The sequence below is a fragment of the Anguilla anguilla genome, chromosome 3, assembly GCF_013347855.1.
Source record: "Anguilla anguilla isolate fAngAng1 chromosome 3, fAngAng1.pri, whole genome shotgun sequence".
Classification (NCBI taxonomy): domain Eukaryota; kingdom Metazoa; phylum Chordata; class Actinopteri; order Anguilliformes; family Anguillidae; genus Anguilla; species Anguilla anguilla.
The window spans coordinates 11,519,768-11,540,881 of NC_049203.1; the positions used below are offsets into that span (position 1 = coordinate 11,519,768).

The 21,114-nt window shown below is 47.4% G+C and overlaps 2 protein-coding genes across 4 annotated transcripts in view; one reads left to right on the forward strand and one right to left on the reverse strand.

The window, feature by feature from the left end:
- Positions 1 to 15,129, reverse strand: part of LOC118224216 (leucine-rich repeat transmembrane protein FLRT1-like) — a 29,310-nt gene extending 14,181 nt beyond the window's left edge. Inside the window, exon 1 of one of the 2 annotated variants that reach the window (XM_035411494.1) lies at positions 14,593 to 15,129. The gene's annotated coding sequence lies outside the window, so the exon portion shown is untranslated. Of the gene's footprint in view, positions 1 to 11,952; positions 12,479 to 14,592 lie in introns of those variants that run through there. The other variant, XM_035411495.1, reaches the window with a different exon arrangement.
- Positions 1 to 21,114, forward strand: part of macrod1 (mono-ADP ribosylhydrolase 1) — a 77,102-nt gene that overhangs the window by 30,086 nt on the left and 25,902 nt on the right. For both annotated transcript variants that reach the window (XM_035411499.1, XM_035411498.1), the window contains exon 4: positions 19,825 to 19,854. In XM_035411499.1, the coding sequence (XP_035267390.1) occupies positions 19,825 to 19,854 (30 nt within the window). The remainder of the gene's footprint in view (positions 1 to 19,824; positions 19,855 to 21,114) is intronic.

Sequence of the window (21,114 nt, forward strand, 5' to 3'; positions counted from 1 at the left end):
TTAAAGCGCGCAAAGCCTTTTAGCACACGCAAAACCAATAACAGGGCCAGCGATTGGTCGTGTTATTTCTTTTGCGCCAATCGCTGCTTGTTCCCAGCCTGAGTCTTAATAAATCAGACACTTTATGCAAAAAAAAAGAAGAACAAAATACTTCTGACCCTTGGGGACATTAAAGGGTGACCCAGGCCCTCTGTAAGGTTTCGCATGGGAGCTCAAAATGAAATCATTTAAAATTGCGTTTAAATTGACTGTATTTCGGAGAGGGTGGACAAGGGAAGAATATTCCGGAACATTCAAAGGCAGATTAATACACAGTGTGACGTAAATGCCTGTAGTCATGGTGGAGCTTGACAGCATCGAAAAACTGGATGTCTAACCCACAGGACTGCTCAGTGTTCCACATTTTGTGTGTGTTTAGGGGTCTGATTGTTAGTCTGCCACTGCGCTTTGATATTAATTACCAACGGCAATCGGGACCGAAGCTGAGAATGGAAAATGGTGGAAGACACACGCACACAGACACTGAAGGATGTGACCGGACTTTTAAGCCTGCCACACACAAGAAGCCATTCAGGGAGAAAACGAGGGATAGAGGAGAGGAACAGAAGAGGAGAAACAAATTTGAGAAAGGAGAGGATGACTGTAAGACAAGGATTCTTTGCACCCCCGCCCCTCCCCGATCACCCCCCCCCCCCGCCCGAGCCTTGCTGGTAAATAGCATCAGTCCTAACGAGAAAGCTTTTAGCAGGGTTAATTAAGAGACACCCATATGCAGCCTGACACGCAATTTATTCTCATTTTTCTCTCTGCTCCCTCCCTCACTGCGAAGTCTCAGAATAACTACTGTTCTCGCTTAAGCAAATAACACTCGCTTTCGCCTTGAAAGAACTCTCTCTCTCTGCATATTCACCATCGCTTCATCTCCTCATCTTTAATTGGAGGATATTTCTGCGTAACCCTCTACTCTCTCTCCACTGCCCCTTCCTTTAGTCACCCTCCTTTGTGCAATCCGTTTACCCATCCCTCATGGGGACAGAAAGAGAAATTAAGTCTTTTGCCTAAGGTGTGAGGTCACAAATATGCGATTAGAATGTTTTTAACTGAACATTCTAATGCTGCTTTGTACCAATCACTACTGGTAATTGAAAGCAGTGGAGTTCTAGAACACTGACTTAGAACTTTGAAAAAACATTCCAGAAAAAACCTACTCTTCAAAGGGTCGAGAGAATAAGCAGGGAAAAGATGAAAATCGAGACAGGACGTTTCTGATTGGGAGATCAGTGAATCAGAAAAGGGGGATGTGAAATGAAGTAAGAGAAACGAACAGGCGAGAAACGAGGGAGGAGAAAGGCTAAAAAGGATTGAGTGAGCGAGGGAGGGAGGGAGGGAGGAAGGGAGGGAAGGACAGAGCGTAAGTGGAATTACATCATAAACAGAGCGAGTGAGGGGGAGCTTTTTAAATATTCATTTTGGTGACGGAGCTCTAATTAACAGTACAGGGTACATTATTAGTTGATTAAATTTTTTTACTGGCAGTTTAATGGCTGTGTCTGTAGCCCCTGGAGAGAATGGGGGGGGGGGGGGTTATTAAACCTGTCACAAGTGAAACCCTGGGCACCGTGCAATATCTACACACAACTGCTGCACACATATATATATTTACATACTTAAATGCACAATTATGTACTTACGTACGCTACTCATTGCTAACATGCAATGCAATGATACAGCTTAGATATGCTACAGTACTGGCGTGGCAGATATCCCATCTGCCGAGTCACGGATGGGTGGGGAAAATGCTCAATACCAATGTGGAAAAAAAGCACACTGACTTTGTTTATATAAACCCACAATGCAATACATACTTCTCTAGACAAACTTACTCCGACACTGCCAAAACACTAAACAAAGTGACACTGCTTTTGTGCAATAAACCAATTTGTACCGACAGTACATACGCTGTTATGTCCACTGCTGTATAAAGACTGCCGCATTAACATTTATATGCACACTGATGTACATACTGCTTAATTCACAGACACCTGTATGCACTTTAACTTGCACCTGCTGATGTGTACAGGGTCAGGCACTTTAAATAATAAAATAGGCACACGCTGTTATACACCTTACACTCCAGCCCACGCACCCAAGCGCCCAAACAAATTGCATTCATTCCCTCCACTGACTCTAATAAACACTGCTGAACCACAGCGCTAATCGCCAGGGCCTTTCACACAGACTCCCCTGCTCTTAAGGGCCTGTCACCAGCGCCCCTATCCCGCCGCTCAGTAGAGTCCTCCAGCACTGAGGAGCCGCCACCGCGACTGAGCGGTCGCCGGCCTGCCCGCCTGCCTGCCTGCCGGGATCCAGCCGTACCCAAACCTGTGGACAGCCGCAGGTCCGTTACCGGCAAAAGCTTCTCCCCTCTCTAAAACACACGCGTGTGCGGTTTTAATGAGTAGCAGGACTGCACATCCAGCTGGTGCGTGAAAAATACGATTGAGACTGAGAATGAAATTCAGGGTTAGGTTTTAGGACTTCTTGGCACACGCAGCGCCGTTACAATTTGCCCCGACCGTTACGGAAGCTGGAAGGAGATACCCTGCACGGTGTGCGGGCCTGTGGTCCTAACGCAGTACACTGAACGCGACAAGGTGTCCAGCCCGATGCCTGAATTTGGGTAAAATGCTGACATGATAGACGATACAAGTTTACATTATTCTCAGTGCGAGCGAATCGCTTGACAGTATTTAAGATCCGACGTCACATGTATTGAATGTCTGCTTGCTGCATGCCCGTGGGCTCAGATTTATGCACACGCTGTTTCTTCAGATATAGCCATATAGGAGCCATATAGGAAAATTGACACTTTTATTCCCTCTGCTCAAGCAAGATACAAAAGCAAAATTACAAACTGTACGTCCTACCATGATTACGCTAATTCTCAGGAGTACTGTCATTATCCAAGCCTTTCATCAGCTAAGTATTATTATGTAGCGTGCTACTGGATCGGTTAAATGCACTCCCATATCATTTGAGGGATAGAAACGTGTGGGAATCACTGCAGTGGATAACTGCACAAGAATGAGGGCTGTGCGGCATGAGAAATTGCTTACTCTACTTTGTCAGAAATCAGCAGCGGTGCCAGAACCACGCTCCCCTGTGATCCAGGGCTAACGTTTTTTTGCGTTGCCGTGCGCCGGTGCCCTTGGTTACAGCAGAGAATTCAAACGCTTTCAAAATTTCGTTTCCGCGGCGAAATCTGGATGAGTTTCGATATTGTTTGCGATCACTGCACCCTGATGAATTTTCAGCAATAACACCCCGAGTCGCAGTTTACGGTCTGCGATAACCGAGAATTGTAGTTGCGTGAAGCTCTCGGTCTAGTTTAATGAGAGCAAACGAAGTCTGTGAAAATATGCAACGGCAACAACAAAGAGCAAAAAAAAACTTTCAGATTTACGGAATGAACTCTCAGCACAATGGGTCCACGCAAACTTTTATGCACCGTGAGGCCTTCACACATTGGCAGACACACAAACACGCTCAGCGCCACTGTATGTTTGTGCGCGTGTGTATGTTTGTGTGCGTGTGTGAGTTTGTGTGCATGCTCATACATGTACATATATGTGATTCCCCCTTTCCTTCCACTTCCTTCTCTGCACTGACACTGTGTAATAAACTGGTAAAAGCTGTCACAGGATTTTCCTGTCAGTCTCTCTGCCTGCCTGATCTTCTATTTGTCAATCTCTGTCCTCTCTCTACACCAAAGACCCGTTCCTTCTTTTCTCCCTCTTTCATCCTTCTCATTGTCTTCTTCTCACCCTCCTTCTGCCTGTCATATAATATGGCTCCCTTCTCCTCACTGTCTTCTCCCTCTCCTTCCATTTTTATATCTTTACCCACCCCGGTCCCCTCTCATACATCCCCCCCCCCCCCACCCCACCCCACCCCCCATTCTCCCCTCTGTTGGCTCATTTCACTCTTTCTGTCATTTCTGTGTCCCTTCCTCCGTATTTGTTCTCTTTCTTTCTTTGTATTCCTCACTTCTGTACATCCTGTCCACCTTTCAATGAAAATCACAGCCAACCTCCACTGTTCTCAGACGTGTGTGCGTGTGTGTGTGTGTATGTTTGTGTGTGTGTGTGTGTGTGCGTGCGTGTGTGTGCGAGTATGTGTGTGTGTGAAAGTACGTGCTTATGCGTGCTTGTGTGTGTGTGTGTATGTGCGTGCATGTATATGTGCGTGTGTGTATGTGTGTGTGTGCGTGTGTGCGTGTGTGTATGTGTGTGCGTGCATGCGTGTGTGTGTGTCTGTGTGTGTGTGCGTGTGCCTGTGCGTGCGGCCAAAGCTGTCAAAGTTGAGGTGTCAACAACCGCCTGAGCCATGAAAGCACACAGACGGGAGAGGCGTCTTTCACAGCAAACTGCTGAAAGGAGCAGCGGCGGCAGTAACAGCAGAAATAAAGGACGGGAGCGCAGGCTTTATTTGCCTGCGCACAGAGCGGTGAGTCAGTGCTCCTCGGGCTCAGGCTGGGCTGTGCCGCTGCGCGCCGCCACCGGGCCCGTCTGTCCTCGTCCCAGGAGGACCCCGCTTCCCCCCTCTGCCCAAATTCTGCTAAAAACTGAGGTGATTGCTTTAATTTGCTCGAAACGCAAACCCCCTTATGTTGCGCGTTGTCTGTTCGGGGCCGAGGAGACTCGAATCCTCTCCCGGAGGCCGCGGGCTTTTTAGCGTCCGCCTCTGCTAACGAGCGGGCTGCGATCCCTGAGCCTGCGTGCGGCTAATACCCACCGCTGCCGGGAGTCGCCGCTCCCTCCCTCCGTCCCTCTCTCTAAACCCCGCTCCTCTTTCGTAATCTCTCCCTCCCTCCCTCCCTCCCTCCCTCCCTCTCTCCCCCCCTTCTGCTCTGTATCTTTGTAAATGATGCGGTGACTGGAAATAAACAGGCAATTTAAGTGCTGGACACTTCACTGATCTCTCTCTCTCTCTCTCTCTCTCTCTCTCTCTCTCCCTCCCCCCCACCATCCACCTTCTCTCCCTCCAGCAGTCATACAGGTAGAGCGGGGGAGGGGACAAGGTCAAAAGATGGGGGGGGGGCGGGGGGGTGCAGGAGAGGAGGGGGGTGAAAGTGAAAGTAGAGGTTGTGTAGGTCTTTGAAAAGTCGTTCTCTCCACATTCTCTGCTATTTGCCTATATGTTAACGCGGTCGCAGTTCATTCTGGGCAGAATGCACTGGATGTTTTCCTTGTTTTATGCTTCTTTTATTTTTTTGCCAATTCTACCATTTAGAAGACCAGAAACAGACACAGGATTCTCTTTCACAGGGTTAGAGGGTTAACTAAACCCTCGAACGGCCCTTTCCAGTGAAGTGTGTCCCATCAAAATGGCAGCACTGCCCCAACCTGGACCGGTTCCCCCTTCCCACCCCCCCACCCTCAAGGCCTCACCTCATTCCAGTGCAACGGAGTGTTTTACCACCTCTCCTCAAGCCAGGAGAAGGGAGTGTTCGACAAACTGACGAGACACAACAGCGCAAGCCGGCGAACTTCGACAGGCGAAATCCGCCGGGCCGAGGAGTCCGCTCCTCTAGAACTGCCTTTCGCCCGCGGCCGAGCGCACATCGCGTCAGCTCCTGCGGCGTTCCCCCTGCTCCTCTCCTCCCCTCTCCTCTTCCCCTGATTGCCCTGTTATATCACTCCTTATCAGTCACAGAGCGTAACTGTCGGCCATTGTGGCTCCGGTTTCCGCGCGGCTGTGTGAGTTAATAATGGATAAGACCTAATGATTTGATGGGCTTGTGCGCGTTACGGAGCGAGGGGTGATCTGACACGGTGCGTCCCGCTGACCTTCCAGCGGCTCTGACACGCTATGACACATATTAGCTAATATGTCGGGATTTTCCGTAGTTCCAACGTATCAGCCACTTTGCACAAACAGCCATGTTTGTCTCTCCATGTTTTTGCACCTCACCCATTGCCTCTTCATCTCCACCTGCATACATCTTCCCATTTCCCACTCTTCCCCATCCTCTGTCATCCTCTTTCTTGTCGACTCTTCCTTCTTCCTTTTTTATGTCTGTCCTACTCCCCCCTTCTATGGCTCTACTTCCTTCTACACCTCTCCCTAAATATTGAGCTTCTCATTTCTGGATGTGGAGTTCCACCATGTGTGTCTAAACAGAACAAAATCCTGTATCTCTCCTAGTCATCCCTTCATCTTCATGTTCTGGTACTACAGTATGAAAAGTACTGTATTTACACATCTACATTCTCTGCTTCCCCAAACCTGACCGCAAATGGTCAGCAATTACATTCACCTTGATTCTGCGGATTTAATTTCTGCACCTTTTCTACCGTCGTGTTTAAATTGGAAGCAGAACTGCAGCACAGACTAGTCCACGCTCGAATCGTCCACGCTCGCTGTTCCCCCTGTGGCTCAGCCATTTAACGGAGCCCGTTTCTGGGGGCCGTTCTGACGCTCGGAGATTTCAGCTTGGACCGCGAGGCAGCAGGACCCCGTGCGTTTGCAGTATCGCTTAAACGCCTGTCCCGCGTGTGCAAGCCACGGCGGTCCCAGTCACGCTCCGGGTGATCGGAACTTCAGTTTCGCTCACTTTGCAAAAAAAAAAAGAAGAAGAAGAAAAGAGAGAGAGAGAGAGAGAGAGAGAGAGAACGCGAGCCCGAGTGAGCTGTTCTGCGCTCGGACACGGGCGCGTGCGTCACCCCCCACATCTCCGCGCTAAACCGCAGCCTGTCTGGCACGGGTCCGAGAGCAGCGCGGCGAGGGGGGAGCCGTCACAGAAAGCTCTGACTCTGGAATACGGAGCGGTTGGGGGGCCGGGGGGGGGGGGGGGGGACACACGCGGGCGCGCAGGCTAATTTTACAGAGGCAGAGGGCCGTGAAAAAGAGCACAAAGCCCTTCTCCCCGTCCGGCCAAACACAGCCGAGTGTGCAGAGCCCCACAGCCGCTAATGAGAGACCCGCCCGCACCTGGGTGAACCTCACCCCCCCCCCCCCCCCTCCCCCCGGTGTTTGGGAAATGTTTTGGCGTGCAGCTGCACCGCCACAGCGGCTCTGACAGAACGGGGCCCGGCTAGGAGCTCAGTCAGAGTGACCCGTGTGCACCAGATGACGTCTCTTCCGCAGGCTAACGTCCCGCCCAGGCGGGTGTTCTCACAGCGCGCCCAGCACACGGGCGGGGAAATCGCTGGCGCCGCCTGGGCCCAAATTGCCCTACAGCCCTGAGCTCGACAACCTAACACCACTGTACGCACTTTTAAAAAGATTCATAAAATGCCACCCCACCCCTCTCCTCCCACTGTTGTTTGTTAATACACAGACTGCGCATGACAGATTTTTCACATAATTCACTGGCATTACAACCGAAAGACTGTATTGCCTACTTTGTGCACCTTCTGCTAGTTCTTTCAGTTTCCTCCAAGTACAGTCTATAAAAAGCCCGAGATTGACTCAGACTGAACATCCACAGAGTTTTTTTTATGTATATAAAATGCAACAAATCAGTGCAAACGAGAAGGTCCTGCATTAATTAATGCTGACAACTAAAACAGCGGCATTAATGATATACAAATGGTGTCCATGACAACCTCCCGGCGAATGGTGAAGCAGTCTCTTTCATCCTCCACTGAGTCCCCTGTTCCTTTTTCCTCTTTCCCATCTCTCCTGGAACCACCTCAATTGATTTCCATTTCCCCTCTCCCTTCCTATTTATCCATCTTCTGCTTGCCCTTAATGTGCTGTTATTCTCCCCTTTTCTTTCTGTTTTGCCTTCCTCCGATCTGCGTGTGCGTGTGAGTGTGTGTGTGTGTACGTGTGTGTGTGTGTGTGTGTGTGTACGTGTGTGTAGTTTTAAACTAGTGCACTGGAAAAACACTGTGCCTGTACTCTAATAATCTAGGATTATTTTCTGTCGTTGTGTGTGTATGTGTGTGTGTGTGTGTGTGCGTGTGTGGTACTAATCTTGTGTTCTGCTGCGCCCAGACCATAATCTCCTCTTGTTCCTCGCTGCAGTTTGTGCGGCTATAATCTTGTGCGTTACACTTGGCATCTGTACTTTCATCATCTAGTCGAGAGGTCCTCAAATCCTCAGATCCAAGTTCTGCACATCTGTGACATCACCGGCACCGGCAGCTGCTGAGCTCTAGAGCAAGCGCCCGGGAACCCGACGCAGAAGCAGAGCAGCAACGCGGCCGAAACGTTAAAGCAACGCAACGAGAACGTAGCGAAGGCTGGCGCTAACCTTCGGTACCATCGAAATGGCTCCGAGGAGCAGGCCGCTCGGCGAAAGGGCTAAAATATTCGGAAGCATTTAGAGCTTCGCTTTGTGAATCGAAAGGGATGCCTTTCTGCGAGCCGCTGCCTGAAAAAGGTCGCACTGGTCGGCTGTGGCGTTTCCGTGGGCTGCTCTGAGCTCAGCCATTCACAGGCTGTTTATTCCTCTGGTCTGAGAGAGGTTACAGTATTTATCGTTTGTGCTTTGTGCCTTTCAACAATGCTCTTGTATTCACATAGCCACCGGTCGCTGGGAATAACCTGACCATCGCTCTTGAATGGCCAGTCAGATTTTTAAATCCTCAAAGAATATTATGGGCCTTGAGAAATAAACGTTTTTGTGTATTTGTTTGGCAAATACCTTAGTCTGTGATGTCCTTCGGGGCATCAGAAGGCATACTATGTCTAGACATTTAGATGCCAATTGATAACGGTGGGAATTGTTGTGATGGATCTTTCATAATCAACCCTGTAGGCCCGGTGTTATACGAATGGAACTAGAAGCATGCCTTTTTTTTTTTGCCTGTGTTGAAACAATACAGTGGCAGTCATTACGTAAGACATCTGAATCACTGCGCTCTGCAACCAGGTCAAGCCACCACTGATTCGGTCTTTTGTTTTTTTTCTTCATTGTTTTTCATCTCTGTGTGCAGCTAATTTGGTTGCCTTATTGTGTTGCTACCATCTTGGCCTCGCTGAGCTGTGCGACTGAAAGTCTTAATCTAGCTTCCCGCGCCGACACAGAGAATCCCGTTGTAATCCCGTTTCTCAATATGGCGCCGTCTGTACGCTTGTAATCCAGTGTGGTGTATTGGCTCAGTGTGTTTTGGATGCGCAGCATATTTTGCTGTGTGCTTGTTCTGCACTGTGTGTGCGTGTTGTTTATAATCTTACAGTGTGGCCTTTAGCTGGTGATGTGTTATACATGTAGATTCTACATGTATAACACATCACCCGCTAAAGATGGGTGTGTGTGTGTGTGTGTGTGTACGTTGTAATGTTACAGTGTGGCATTTAGCTGGTGATGTGTTATACATGTAGATTCTACATGTATAACACATCACCCGCTAAAGATGTGTGTGTGTGTGTGTACGTTGTAATGTTACAGTGTGGCATTTAGCTGGTGATGTGTGCATGTATGGTTGTCTCAGTATGTTGGCGAGGGCTACACTTGTGTTGGCATGTCCACTGTGCCCTACTGGCTGCCAGCTGTCACCCAGTGCCAGAGGAAGAGAGAGAGGGGGAAACGGAAGGAGGGAGGGAGGGAGGAGAAGGGGACGTCACTGTGAAAAAACATACCCGCAGGACCTCTCCCTCAGCATCTCTCTCTCTCTCTCTCCCTCATTCACTTTCCTCTAGTGCTCATCTCTCTGCTTTTCATTACTCCTCCCCCATTTCTCTTTCATGTTCCCCTCATCCCTCACGCCCTTATTGTTTATTTCCGCCTCCCCCTCTCGCTGTGATGACGTGGCGGACTTGGATGGCCGTCCAGCGACAGGGCAGGGGCGAAGCAGGGAGGCAGCCTCCAACCCAACCCCCACCCCCCCCCTCCCCAGCTCCACACGCTGCCCTGAGAGAGAGCGAGGGGGTGGGGGAGGAGGTTGGGGGAAAGATAGAGCAGGGCCAGGGGAGGAGGTGACAGGGACAGAGAGATGGAGAGTGCGTAGGGAGGATGGAGAGAGCAGGAGATGCACTGGAAGGTGAGAGGATTTGAAAAGAAAAAAAGAAAAAAATCTCTACTGGCTCATTGTTCTTATAGAGACCTCTGCTCTCCTCATTTTCAGGTCAAGTTGGCAGGAAAACTCCTCCGAACATTTTCCCTGTTCAAAAAATCCCAGAAGTCCCATAACTGCCCAATAGGCCCACAGAGTAAAAACACACCAAAAAAAAAAGACTCCAAAATGGCTGTTATTAAAAATGCTGATGACAGAAGGATAAATTGTGAAATTCCTCTTAATGACTCGGTTTCACCGCACGAATCTAACCAATTAATTTCTCACTTGCTTCAAATTTTTCCGTGATATAATTTCTTCCAATTTCACTTCAGTCTGAGTGCAGTGAAAAGGTGTTGGTGCAAACATGCGGCAGTGCACTGCAGGCCTGCTGATCTTTCTACAGGGGCCTGGTCCTCTGTCCCTTGTGTGATTATGGCCCTTTGTTTTATCGTCTTTGTTGAGGCCTAAGATCTACTCAGAGTGGGGGAAAAGGTGACCTAAAAAAAAAAAAGATTGCTTCAGGTAAAAATAAAGTTTACTGTAAAGTGACACGTATACAGAATTAGTCTTGCTGCTCTCGAAAGTTCAAAACAAATCCAGGGGCTCTGTCACGATTTGCATATTGTCAGTGCGGGAATTAATATCACTTTCTGAGGAGAGCGACAGCTCAGCGACACTCAGTCACACGTGCACCCACTTATATGTGAATGAGTGTGCGCACAGCCACACACGTACACTTACGTGCACGCACACGTACGTGCGCTCACAAACGCGCGCGTGTGTGCACACTCAGCGCACACGCACCACACTAACAGACACAACGAGAGCCACTCAAAGGCGTGTAACCTGTTTACAGCCCGGAGGAGAGTCCCCCAGAGGGGACAAAGCAAATGGGGAAAATAACCAGGTGAGCAACAGAAAGTGAGAACAGCAGAGGATGGATAGAGGAAGAGAAAGGGAGGGGTGAACTGAACGAGGCAGGATAAGGACGGAGAAGTTAATGAGGACCTGAAATGAGGGGCACAAATGAAGAGAGAATGGACACTTCTTGCACAGTGCAGGACACTACGCATACCCAGGTCAAGGCCTGCAGTGATGCTACGGTTATGAATTTAAACTTTAGCGTTGAAAGGGCCCTGCCTTTGCCCATGCCTTAGATGTCACCGTAAAGAGGCTGACCATGCCAGGCTACTCGCGATGTGGCAGGCGGTGGCCCGTGGAGGTGCATGTGCTTCACTGCCGGCCAAACAGGTTGCCAGTGGTGTAACACTGCCGCTACAATTAAAAACATACAACTCTGCAGCCCGCTCTCATCGCCCCCAAATCAGCTCTTTATCCCGCTAATGAGCGCAATAATGTGGTCTCGCACGCAGGCACACGCAGATCCACTGCATCTGACACACGCGCGCACACCCCTCACATACTGACAAATACTGTAAGACCCCGGCGCATACAGAAGAGTGGTCATATACCGGTACCCAGAGCGCGGCTACCTTCTATCTATTTGTGCGCTAATTTTCGTTTAAGCCACAACCTGGATTCGCCTTCCCTTCTTTAGCTATTTTATCAAAACTCATAGCTGGACCTGTGAGCCGAAATGCGTGTAGAAAACAGGCAAAATACGAAAAAGTGAGAAACGCTGCCTTGTTTTAAAAATAAAAAAAAATCGAAATGATTATCCTCATTTGCTCACACCAGTATGGAGTTGTTGTTGTTGTTGTTTTTTTTTTTAAGAATTTCGTATTTTGCAGTCATGATCTGGTTTAGATTTAACATTGTATACACTGTATATTGAATTCCGTGCGTTGTAAACTAGGTATAGGCTACTGTTTGATCACATTCTGAACTATCTGACCGTGACAAGGCTAACGTACATCGTGTTATGGATACTGTTAACAACTATATTCATAAATCCGTGTGCTATTAATTAAAACCACCCTACCTTTTAAAAGCGTGCCTGGTTCTGCCAGCCTTCCCCTCTCGTTTGGCGTCTTCGCTCTCTTTTTCAATTACAGCAGCTAGCTAACCAGATACCTAAAATTCGCATTTCCCCGCAAAACGTCCTGTTTATTTTAAAAAACAAATTAAGTCCGCCTTCACTAGACTGTAATTCCAAATAAAGTCTTCGGCGTTATTAAGATCCTGTGTGTCAGTCAGTCATCATAATAATCGTTGCGCCCTCTGCCACCCCCCCTCGTCTCTCTCTCTCTCTCTCTCTCTCTCTCTCTCTCTCCCCCCTGTTATGCCGAAGTACCACCCTCTTGACTGCCGCGCAATATAATACAAAAAGAGTAATTTTAAAGAAATTTAATTAAAACATGTCTCTGAAAACAGTATGGTTCCATGTGTCAGTCTTTTTATTTGGGGTCTGTATATTTAATCTCTGTCCCACAATATCGTGTTTTAAACAGGAATGACTGGAATGACTATTCTACAACTGGATTAATTTTTCCTTTAAATGGGTTCAGTCGGAGTGTTGGCTTGGTCTGTTTGCACCGTTTTATTCGTCCGCTCTGTTTGCGCGTGTATGAGGATTTGGATGGCGGGAGAGAGCAGAAGAGGAGGGTGTGGGGGGGAGACAGGAGGAGGCAGTTGGCTCTGCTGCCGCGAGAACGGAGGGAGCCGCCAGAGAGACGTCCTTCCCAGAGTATATGTACGTGTTTATGTGTGTTTTTTCGAGCAATAGCCTAACCTTGCCAGCGTGATTATGGTTTGGATGACTGAGATGTGCTTTGTGCCCGTCCGTAGTTGGCGTGTGAGTAGGTAATGCATCAATTAGCCCTGTCTGTTTTTAACGCTGTCTGAGTTATGGTTTGTAAAGAGCAGGGTATTTATTTTATTTATAAATGTGCATATCCTGACAACATGCATAACAGGGTATGTGTTGCTAAGTCCACATACATTGCCCTCGCAGCAATGTGCACACTATGTGATAGGAATGAGTGAAGACAATAGGCTGTAGTTCAGTGCCACGCTGTGTATGAATGTATATTTCCTTGGTAACCCGTTTCTGTGTGCATCGCTAAGGTGACATGTCAGCGGGCCAGACGGCTATCAGGCCCATGGAGAGTGTCAGACTGCCATTGCTGGCTCGAACATGCACATGCACCGCACACCTTCCAGCTCTCACTCACTCTCTCACTCTCCCTCGCCCTCGCCCCCCCCCAGCTCTCTCTCTCTCTTTCTCTCTCTCTCCCCCAGCTCTCTCCCTCTTTCTCCCCCCAGCTCTCTCTCTCTCTCTCCCCCAGCTCTCTCTCTCTCTCTCTCCCCCCAGCTCTCTCTCTCTTTCTCCCCCCAGCTCTCTCTCTCTCTCTCCCAGCGCTCTCTCTCTCTCTCCCAGCGCTCTGTCTTTCTCTCTCTCTCTCTCCCAGCTCTCTCTCTCTCTCCCAGCGCTCTCTCTCTCTCTCTCTCCCAGCGCTCTCTCTATCTCTCTCTTTCTCCCCTAGCTCTCTCTCTCTCTCCCCCCAGCTCTCTCTCTCTCTCCCAGCACTCTCTCTTTCTCTCTCTCTCTCTCCCCCAGCTCTATCTTTCTCTCTCTCTCTCCCCAGCTCTATCTCTCTCCACCTGCTCTGTCTCTCTCTCCCCCCAGCTCTATCTCGCTCTCTCTCTTTCCCCCAGCTCTCTCTCTCTCTCTCCCCCAGCGCTCTCTCTTTCTCTCTCTCTCTCCCCCAGCTCTCTCTCTCTCTCTCTCTCTCCCCCAGCGCTCTCTCTTTCTCTCTCTCTCTCCCCCTAGCTCTATCTCTCTCCCCCCAGCTCTCTCTCTCCCTCTCTCCTCTGTGCTCTCTGCTGTGACTGCTGCCTGAAACTCGTGCACAAAGGGAGCGTTTCGAGTGAACGACAGAGTGTGGCATTTGCGCTTTGCCCACTCTGTGGTTCCAGTGCACTTAAAAAGCAGACTCTGAACTATTGATTGACAGGAAACGTACTGAGCAGGCATGAGAAGTCGGAGAGAACGAGGGATTAGCGTACTAGGATTAAAGATGGCAGAGCGTGTTTGAAGACGTTATAGGACCGTTTAAAAAAAGTTTCTTTTAGAAATTTGACAAGGATATAGAATGACAACCCAGTGCAGTACATATAGTTTGCCTGCATTGTAATACGTTTAAGTAATCATGACGATAATAGTATTTGGTGTATGTTTGGAGTATGTTTGTTTAGGGGTGATGCAGAACATAACATGATGTGCCGTCATATTTTTCAAAAAGCCATGAAATGCGAGGGAACCAGGACAATCGCAAGTGAACAAACACCCAGCCCTAATTCCACTGCCAGCCTCGCAGGACGTACACAAACCTCAGCGACATTACCTCTGTATCTCGCCATTCCTCAGTCCCTCTTTCTCCTGCTTTTTCTTTCACATCACTTAGGTCTTTAACTTTCTCTTTTCCTTCCGGGCTCCCTTTCTCTGCACTCGTTTCCCTCCTTTCTTCCACTCCTCCCTCCGCACGCATCAATTCATCAACCCCCCCATCCCCTCTGTCCTCTGTTTGCACCCGTTTAAAAGCATACAGTAGCACTGAAAAATGATCTCCAGCTTTTACCCCCTCCCCCCCCCCCCCCCCCCCCCCCCCGCTTTGCTTACCTCTGTGGTGACACCGAAAACCTTTGCAATCTCCAGCTTTTTTTTTTTTGTTTTTTTTTGTCGTCTCTAGAAAATGAAGTGTTTCTGTCTTTCGCTGGCTTGTTCTCTCCCTTTCTCAGTGCCGTGTTGAACTTTCCTTCCCTCTCCCTCTCGGCCCTCCCCCCCACCCTCCAGCTCCCGCTCTCAATGGTTAAAAGTCATGTGTCAATCACCCCTTTCTCCCTCTCTCCATCTCTCCGGGCTTACGGCCTCCCTTTTTTTCACCCTGCACTTCCCGCTGTTGTAAATGTCATCATGCAATACCCCCCCCCCCCCCACTTTAATTCTCTACATATTGCTTTTGCAAAAACACATCAGTATTACCAGTGCGTTTATACAGTGTTATTTATGTAATCCCGTAGCACGGCACGTCATAATACTCTTCCTGCGCCTCTCTTTTCTCATCCCTCTCTCCACTTTTTTGTATCATCGCTTTTTCATTCTCTGCACTCACTTTTTGACGGATGGTGTGGTGGTGTGTCACCCCCCCCCCCCTTCCCCACTTGCCACAGCTGGATTGATTGATTGTCCCTCCATCTCTTCCTCTTAAACTGTCCCCTGACTCTCCCCCCCCCTCCCCTCCCCTCTCTGTTACAGTCACGTTTTCTATGGTCCAGTCAGTGTCTGATAATGTACACCTGTTCTCTCCCTCCCTGCACTCTCCCTACATCTCTTGTTCATATCCAACTCTCTACCTCTCTCTCCCCCTATCTGTTCGCCTTATCTCTCTCCCTTCCCTCGCTATCTCTTTCTTCCTGTCTCTTTCTCCATCTCACCGTTCTGTGTATATCCATCTTTATCTCTCTCTCTCTCTCGCTCTCGCTCTCTTGCTCTCGCTGTCTCTGTGTGCCTGAGGTTTGGGTATGCTTGCTGCAAACTGAATAACAATGTTGACATGTGTTGGAGAACAGGGTGTACTGAGGGTGCAGTTTGGGTACATTACCATGATGGGGGGGGGGGGGGGTCAGGGGAGTTGGTTTTGATGATTTGTGACCTGGTTTCCTTTTTTCTTCCTGATGCTGTTTTTGGTATGGTAGTGTGTGCACTGACAGATTTTTTTTTGGTTTGTTTTTTATTTTTATTTTTAATTTGATGAAATGAATTGACTCTGATGTTTCAATAAAGGAGCATCAACATAAAAGTATCTTTGTCTCTCTTCCATCTCTTTTGAGCTGATTATAAAATCACTATAGGATTGCCTGTCAAATTCCTTCTCAGCACTGACAGCATATTTGCAGCAAAACATTTGCCCCCCCCCCCCCCTCCCAGCTTTCCCATATGGCTGAGAGACATCCAGTCCTCTTCTTGCCTTCTTGTTTGATGCGTCTCCTTAGCCAACCCCCTCCCCCTCCCCCGTCAGCCCCCCCTCCCATCCTCATCAGCATGTACCACAAGCCTATCTGCAGGCAAATTACACCCAGCCCATTTGAGGAGGGAAAAGTCTTAACTGAAATCTTTAGCATTCTCCGACTCTCCCGCTCAGTCGCTGCCTTCCCCTAATCAGCTTCTTGGCTGCACTCAGACGCTAGCGCGCCGCGGTGAAGGTCCTTCTGCAGACATGTACAAGTAGGAGCCGTGTGCTGACATTTCTGCTACAGCCTTGCAGAGGTTGGCTGACTGACCTTTAGCGTTATTGATGGACTATTTTAAAAACTTGGAAAGAAACTTCGGGCCCCGGCTTCTCCCGCGCCGCTGGAAGCCGGGGTCAAGCCGGCGCTTGTTGCGTAATGATGCGCTTCTGACCCGCCTGTCCGGTGGGTCGCCGTGGCTTTGCGGCTCTTGACAGCTGTCGTGCTGTCATGCTAAGAGGTCGTGACCTTAGAGACATCATGCGGGGGGGGGGGGGGGGGGGGGGGGGTGGACCTTGATGGACACCTCTCCTGGACCCTGAGATACTCACACTGCACATTATCCTACCCTGGAATCGTACCGTGCTCTTTTCCAAATAGTCCTGCTAGTTTAGTTTGGTTTCGCGCATTAATGTAAACGCAGGGTGGATTAACATGGCGGCTCTATTGGGAGTATGCAACAGGTGGCGTTCTGCTTTGAGGAGACACAGCGTGGGACTGAGACCGTGTTGAAGCAAAGCTGATAAAGGACAGGCATGTGGAAGTGACACATTTCTTAACCATACCCAGCCCACAAAATAACATGGAGATGAAATTCTTAAATTCTTCCCCAATTGTGGCATTACCCGCTCTTGAGATTGTAGAGAGTTTCACTGCATTTTCCACCCATATTGGTCTGGCTACTGAAACATGAGGGTGAAGGCTTCTTAATATAGTCTAATTTATAATTTAGGCATCTGAATGGGTGCATAGGAAAGAGACCCGGCCGTCATCTCTATACACCCTCCAAACCATTTCGCTTGGCTCTCTGACACTATGGACAGCCACCCAGGGGTAATAGAAGAGGGGCAAGACAGATGGCATTTCTGTGTGCCTGAGGTATCAACAACGTACTGCCCTCCCTCCCGTCACAGTTTAATGTTCTCTCTCTCTTTCCTTCTTTCTCTTGCTCTCTCTCCCTTCTCTCATTCCCTCCCTCTCTTTTTCTTTCTCTCTGTTCCTCTCCCCTCGCCATTCCCTCATTGTCTTGCCTCTCAGGGGCATGTTCACCCTACTGCAACAGTAGTAACTTCGTGAGGAAATTAAGCAAATTGGGTTTCACAGTTCTTGCACAGTGTTTTTTTTTAAACTAGTACCAAGGAACATATGATATAGTATTTATTCTTAGATATGAAAAGAGGGGGGGGAAAGCACGCTGTTGCTGAAATTTGTGCTCTCATTTAAGGACAAAGCCTTAATGGTTAGTCTGAATCTCTCGCTCTTTTCCCTCACACTTTCTCACAGATATTCAGGGAAGGAGAGGTGCCACCAGAGACTGATAAAACTCCCTCCCTCCCTCCCTCCCTCCCTCTCTCTCTCTGTGTAATTAACTTGGTTTCAGTAACGAGCCTTTGGGCTTTCATGTTGCCATGGTTACTACCCTGTCCACACTCCCCTGTCTGTGTGTTTGAAAGTGCACACGTATACATGTTGGCACACGCGCGTGCGTGTGTATGTGTTTGTGTGCGTGTGTGTGTGTGTGTGTGTTTGTATGTCTGCTGGTGTGTGTGTGTGTGCGCATGTTTGTGTGTGTGTGTGTGTGAGCGTGCATGCCTACTGCCTTTAATGTTTATTTAAATACGCACATGTTGCTATTTTATTCTTGCCATTTCCTGTAGGATGTTCGTGCATTTGGTGTAGTCTCGACAGAGTTATGTCCACAAATAAATCTTCCATATGGCACAAATGTCACATGTTGTTCTAATGACAATCCCTCTCACGGATTACTGAATTGATACTGGCATAAAAGTAACAGTGTTTTCTTTCTTCATCAGTGTTCTTAAATGACTCAGTGCAATATCTTATCCCTGTGTAGCTCTAATTGAGCCAAGCTGTCGGTAAAAATAATTTATATAACTTTTGCCGCTTTGGCCAGCGTAATGATCTTGTTTCATAATGACTGTGTTAATAATTGTTGACTTGTATTATTAATGACCTAATATTGAATAGGACAATAGCTCAGACTTGGTTTTGGCACTCGTAGACCTTGTACATTTCACTCTGGAATCCCACCACTCACATTATACATAATGTAATGCTGGCAAACCTATTAGGATAATTATGTAGCGTTTATTTTTTTTATCAATGAAACAGACCATATGCACGTTTGTAGTCCGCCCTTAGATGCTCTGTTGGTGCTGTTTAGTTGTCTGATGGGGGAATGAGATGTGAACCCGAGAACCACACAGTGACCTGTCTGCCACAAGTAGTGCTTACACTGTTGTTATAAAGGTCAAAGGTCGCCAGCTTGCATGCCAATGTCAGCTGGCCACACCCTGTGCCTGAACAGCAGAAGTCACGCAGGTATTTGAAGAGTGTGTTGGAAAAATAGTAAGCTTGCAGGTGTGTGTCACATGCATTGCGTTAGGTGTCATCACTTCAGCACTGTTAAGAGCTGTCACAGTGTGGTGCGATAAATTGAAGTGTATGCAGTTTTGTCAGATATGTTATTAGCTCTTTGAATGGAGCTGGAATGTATTGTGTCCCAACATTTGACCACCAAAATGAAAAAAAATAGTTATTGAATAGCAATGATATGTTTTCTACTCCATACAATGAAAAAAACTATTAAGAACGAAGTGAAAGGTAATTGTGCAGGCTTTTTATTGAATTAAATTAATGTGTAATGAAGGTTCAAAAAGGTTCAGTCTTGAGCTATATTGAAAGCCATATTTTCATTCCCTCAGCAATTTTTAGGAAGCACCATTACAACTTTCATTTTTTATCTCTTATTCACATGCATTAACACTGCATACAGCACAAATATATAAGTGTATTAAAATTATGCTCGTGTGTGCATTATTTCAAAATTACAGCAGATTACAGTTTACATTATACAGGAAGTTTAATGAAACTCAGTCCTGGAACCTCCTGGTGTGCAGTCAGTCCCCTCTAAGTGCTCCCCCCTCTGCTCTACCTGCTGCATAGGTACCATCACATTCTGTATGTAGTGGTGTGGCAGAGACATCTGACCTTAACCTGCCCGCCCACACACACACAATGTTGTTTTTTTTAATTTGGTACTAATAACTGCTGTGGAGCACTTATTATGAGGAAATAAAATGTTTTGTTTTTCACTTTTCATCCACTGTTCATTCTAGCTTTTGTGTAATTTTTGTAAATAATTCTGACAAATTTCATTGGGTTTCTGAAGTTTACATGTAACTCTACTTATCTTCAAAGCCTGACCAATTTATAGTTTGTCTTTTCTTAAAGATGAAGAGGACAGTTTAGTTTAGGGCAACTTAAACAATAACAAGCATCCAGATAACATCATGTGGTGCTTATAGATCTTGTGCAGTCCTTATTGTCCAACACTTGTGAAGCTGCTGAGATGCGATGATACAGTATATATGTATAATTACAGCATAAATTTGATACATATTCAGTAATTTAGTTAATTTATAAAAAATATTGTTTGTGGTTTATTTGATTCTTCAAAATATATGCAGTTGAAGACTGTAACTGCACCTCCGTGCTTGCTTTCAGATGGGTGATGGTGCATTCAGGTCATTAGGAAATATTGGCATATTTTCTTATCATTTTGTCATCTTCTCTTATCATTTTGGTCATTTTGTCATTTCAGCCAACAAGACTCTGCTGGGAGGAGGAGGAGGTAAGGCTATTTCCTTCTTATTTTCTGTGGATGTGTGTGTGTGTGAGGGTGTTTGTGTGCGTGTGAATGCGTTTGTGTGTATGTTTGTGTTTGTGTATTTGTGCACATGGTGTGTGTTTGTGTGTGTGTTCCAGCCTCATTGCATAAGTCATGTAAAGTGTGCAGTATTCTTTGCTACGGTGACTTGATTCTTCTGTTTTACACAGAAAGGCCTTCAGTGGGTCTGCTTGACTTACTATGCTATAACAACCTGACCCTGGCAGTAAAATCTGAAAAGGCAAAGGTATTGATATTCCCAAAATGAGCTTAGTGTCAGGAAATCTAATGCTCTGCTGTTTACTCTCTACTCCTTACACCACTGTCCGTAAGCACGCCCAGAAGCACACCTTGCTTCAAAGAGCAGTGCATTGGGGATCTTTATGAGAGCTTTGAACAAACTCAAAGAAAAACCCATCCATTGTGATGTTTGGAATTGTGGTATCTATTCTTTGAGTGGTATCTGTTCTCTGACAAGCATCCAGTGAGAACCCTGCATATGTAGAACCACCATATTGTAAAGGAAAAGGGAAGCTAAGTAAACATGGGACGTCGGAGATCGCACCATAACACAAACTCGCAAAAATCTAGAGTTGTTTGAAGAAACGACTTCTTTTCTGAGCTTATGAGTCGTAGATACAAAACCTATCCAGATTAGAAATACAGCCTTAATGACATATTTGACAGATTTATTGTGTTCATAATGAGCAAACATAAAGAGTGTAAAATATTTTCATGATCATTCGGCATTCTTCACAGACTAGCCAGTGAAAGCTTGTGAAACTGTGCCACTGCGTGTAGGTGTCTTTTTCCCCCTCCCTCGTTCAGAAGGGCGTGAGTGCTCTACTCGAACCAAGGCTGTCTGGAGCAGCCACGCTCTGCTGAACCACCACACAGGCCTGTGAGTCTGACTTCCAGAGTGTGGTCAGATGACCGTGTTGCCACCACAACACGGGGACACTCACGAACGGTGGCAGACACTTCTGCCCAGCGCAGCGCTGCCTATCAAAGTATAAGGGCCGCGGAGAACGCACATCAACATACCGTTTTCATAATAATCAGCTTCTCATCGTCTGATTTGTATTGCTGGCGCGAGGCTGTGTTAATTAATCTGTGATATTCATGTGGTTTTTGACCTTTCTAAATACTTTTATAGGACCGTTCGCGGTATGTACACAAGCATAATTCATGCTAATAAATAATTTGAATTTCAAGCGAGGACTT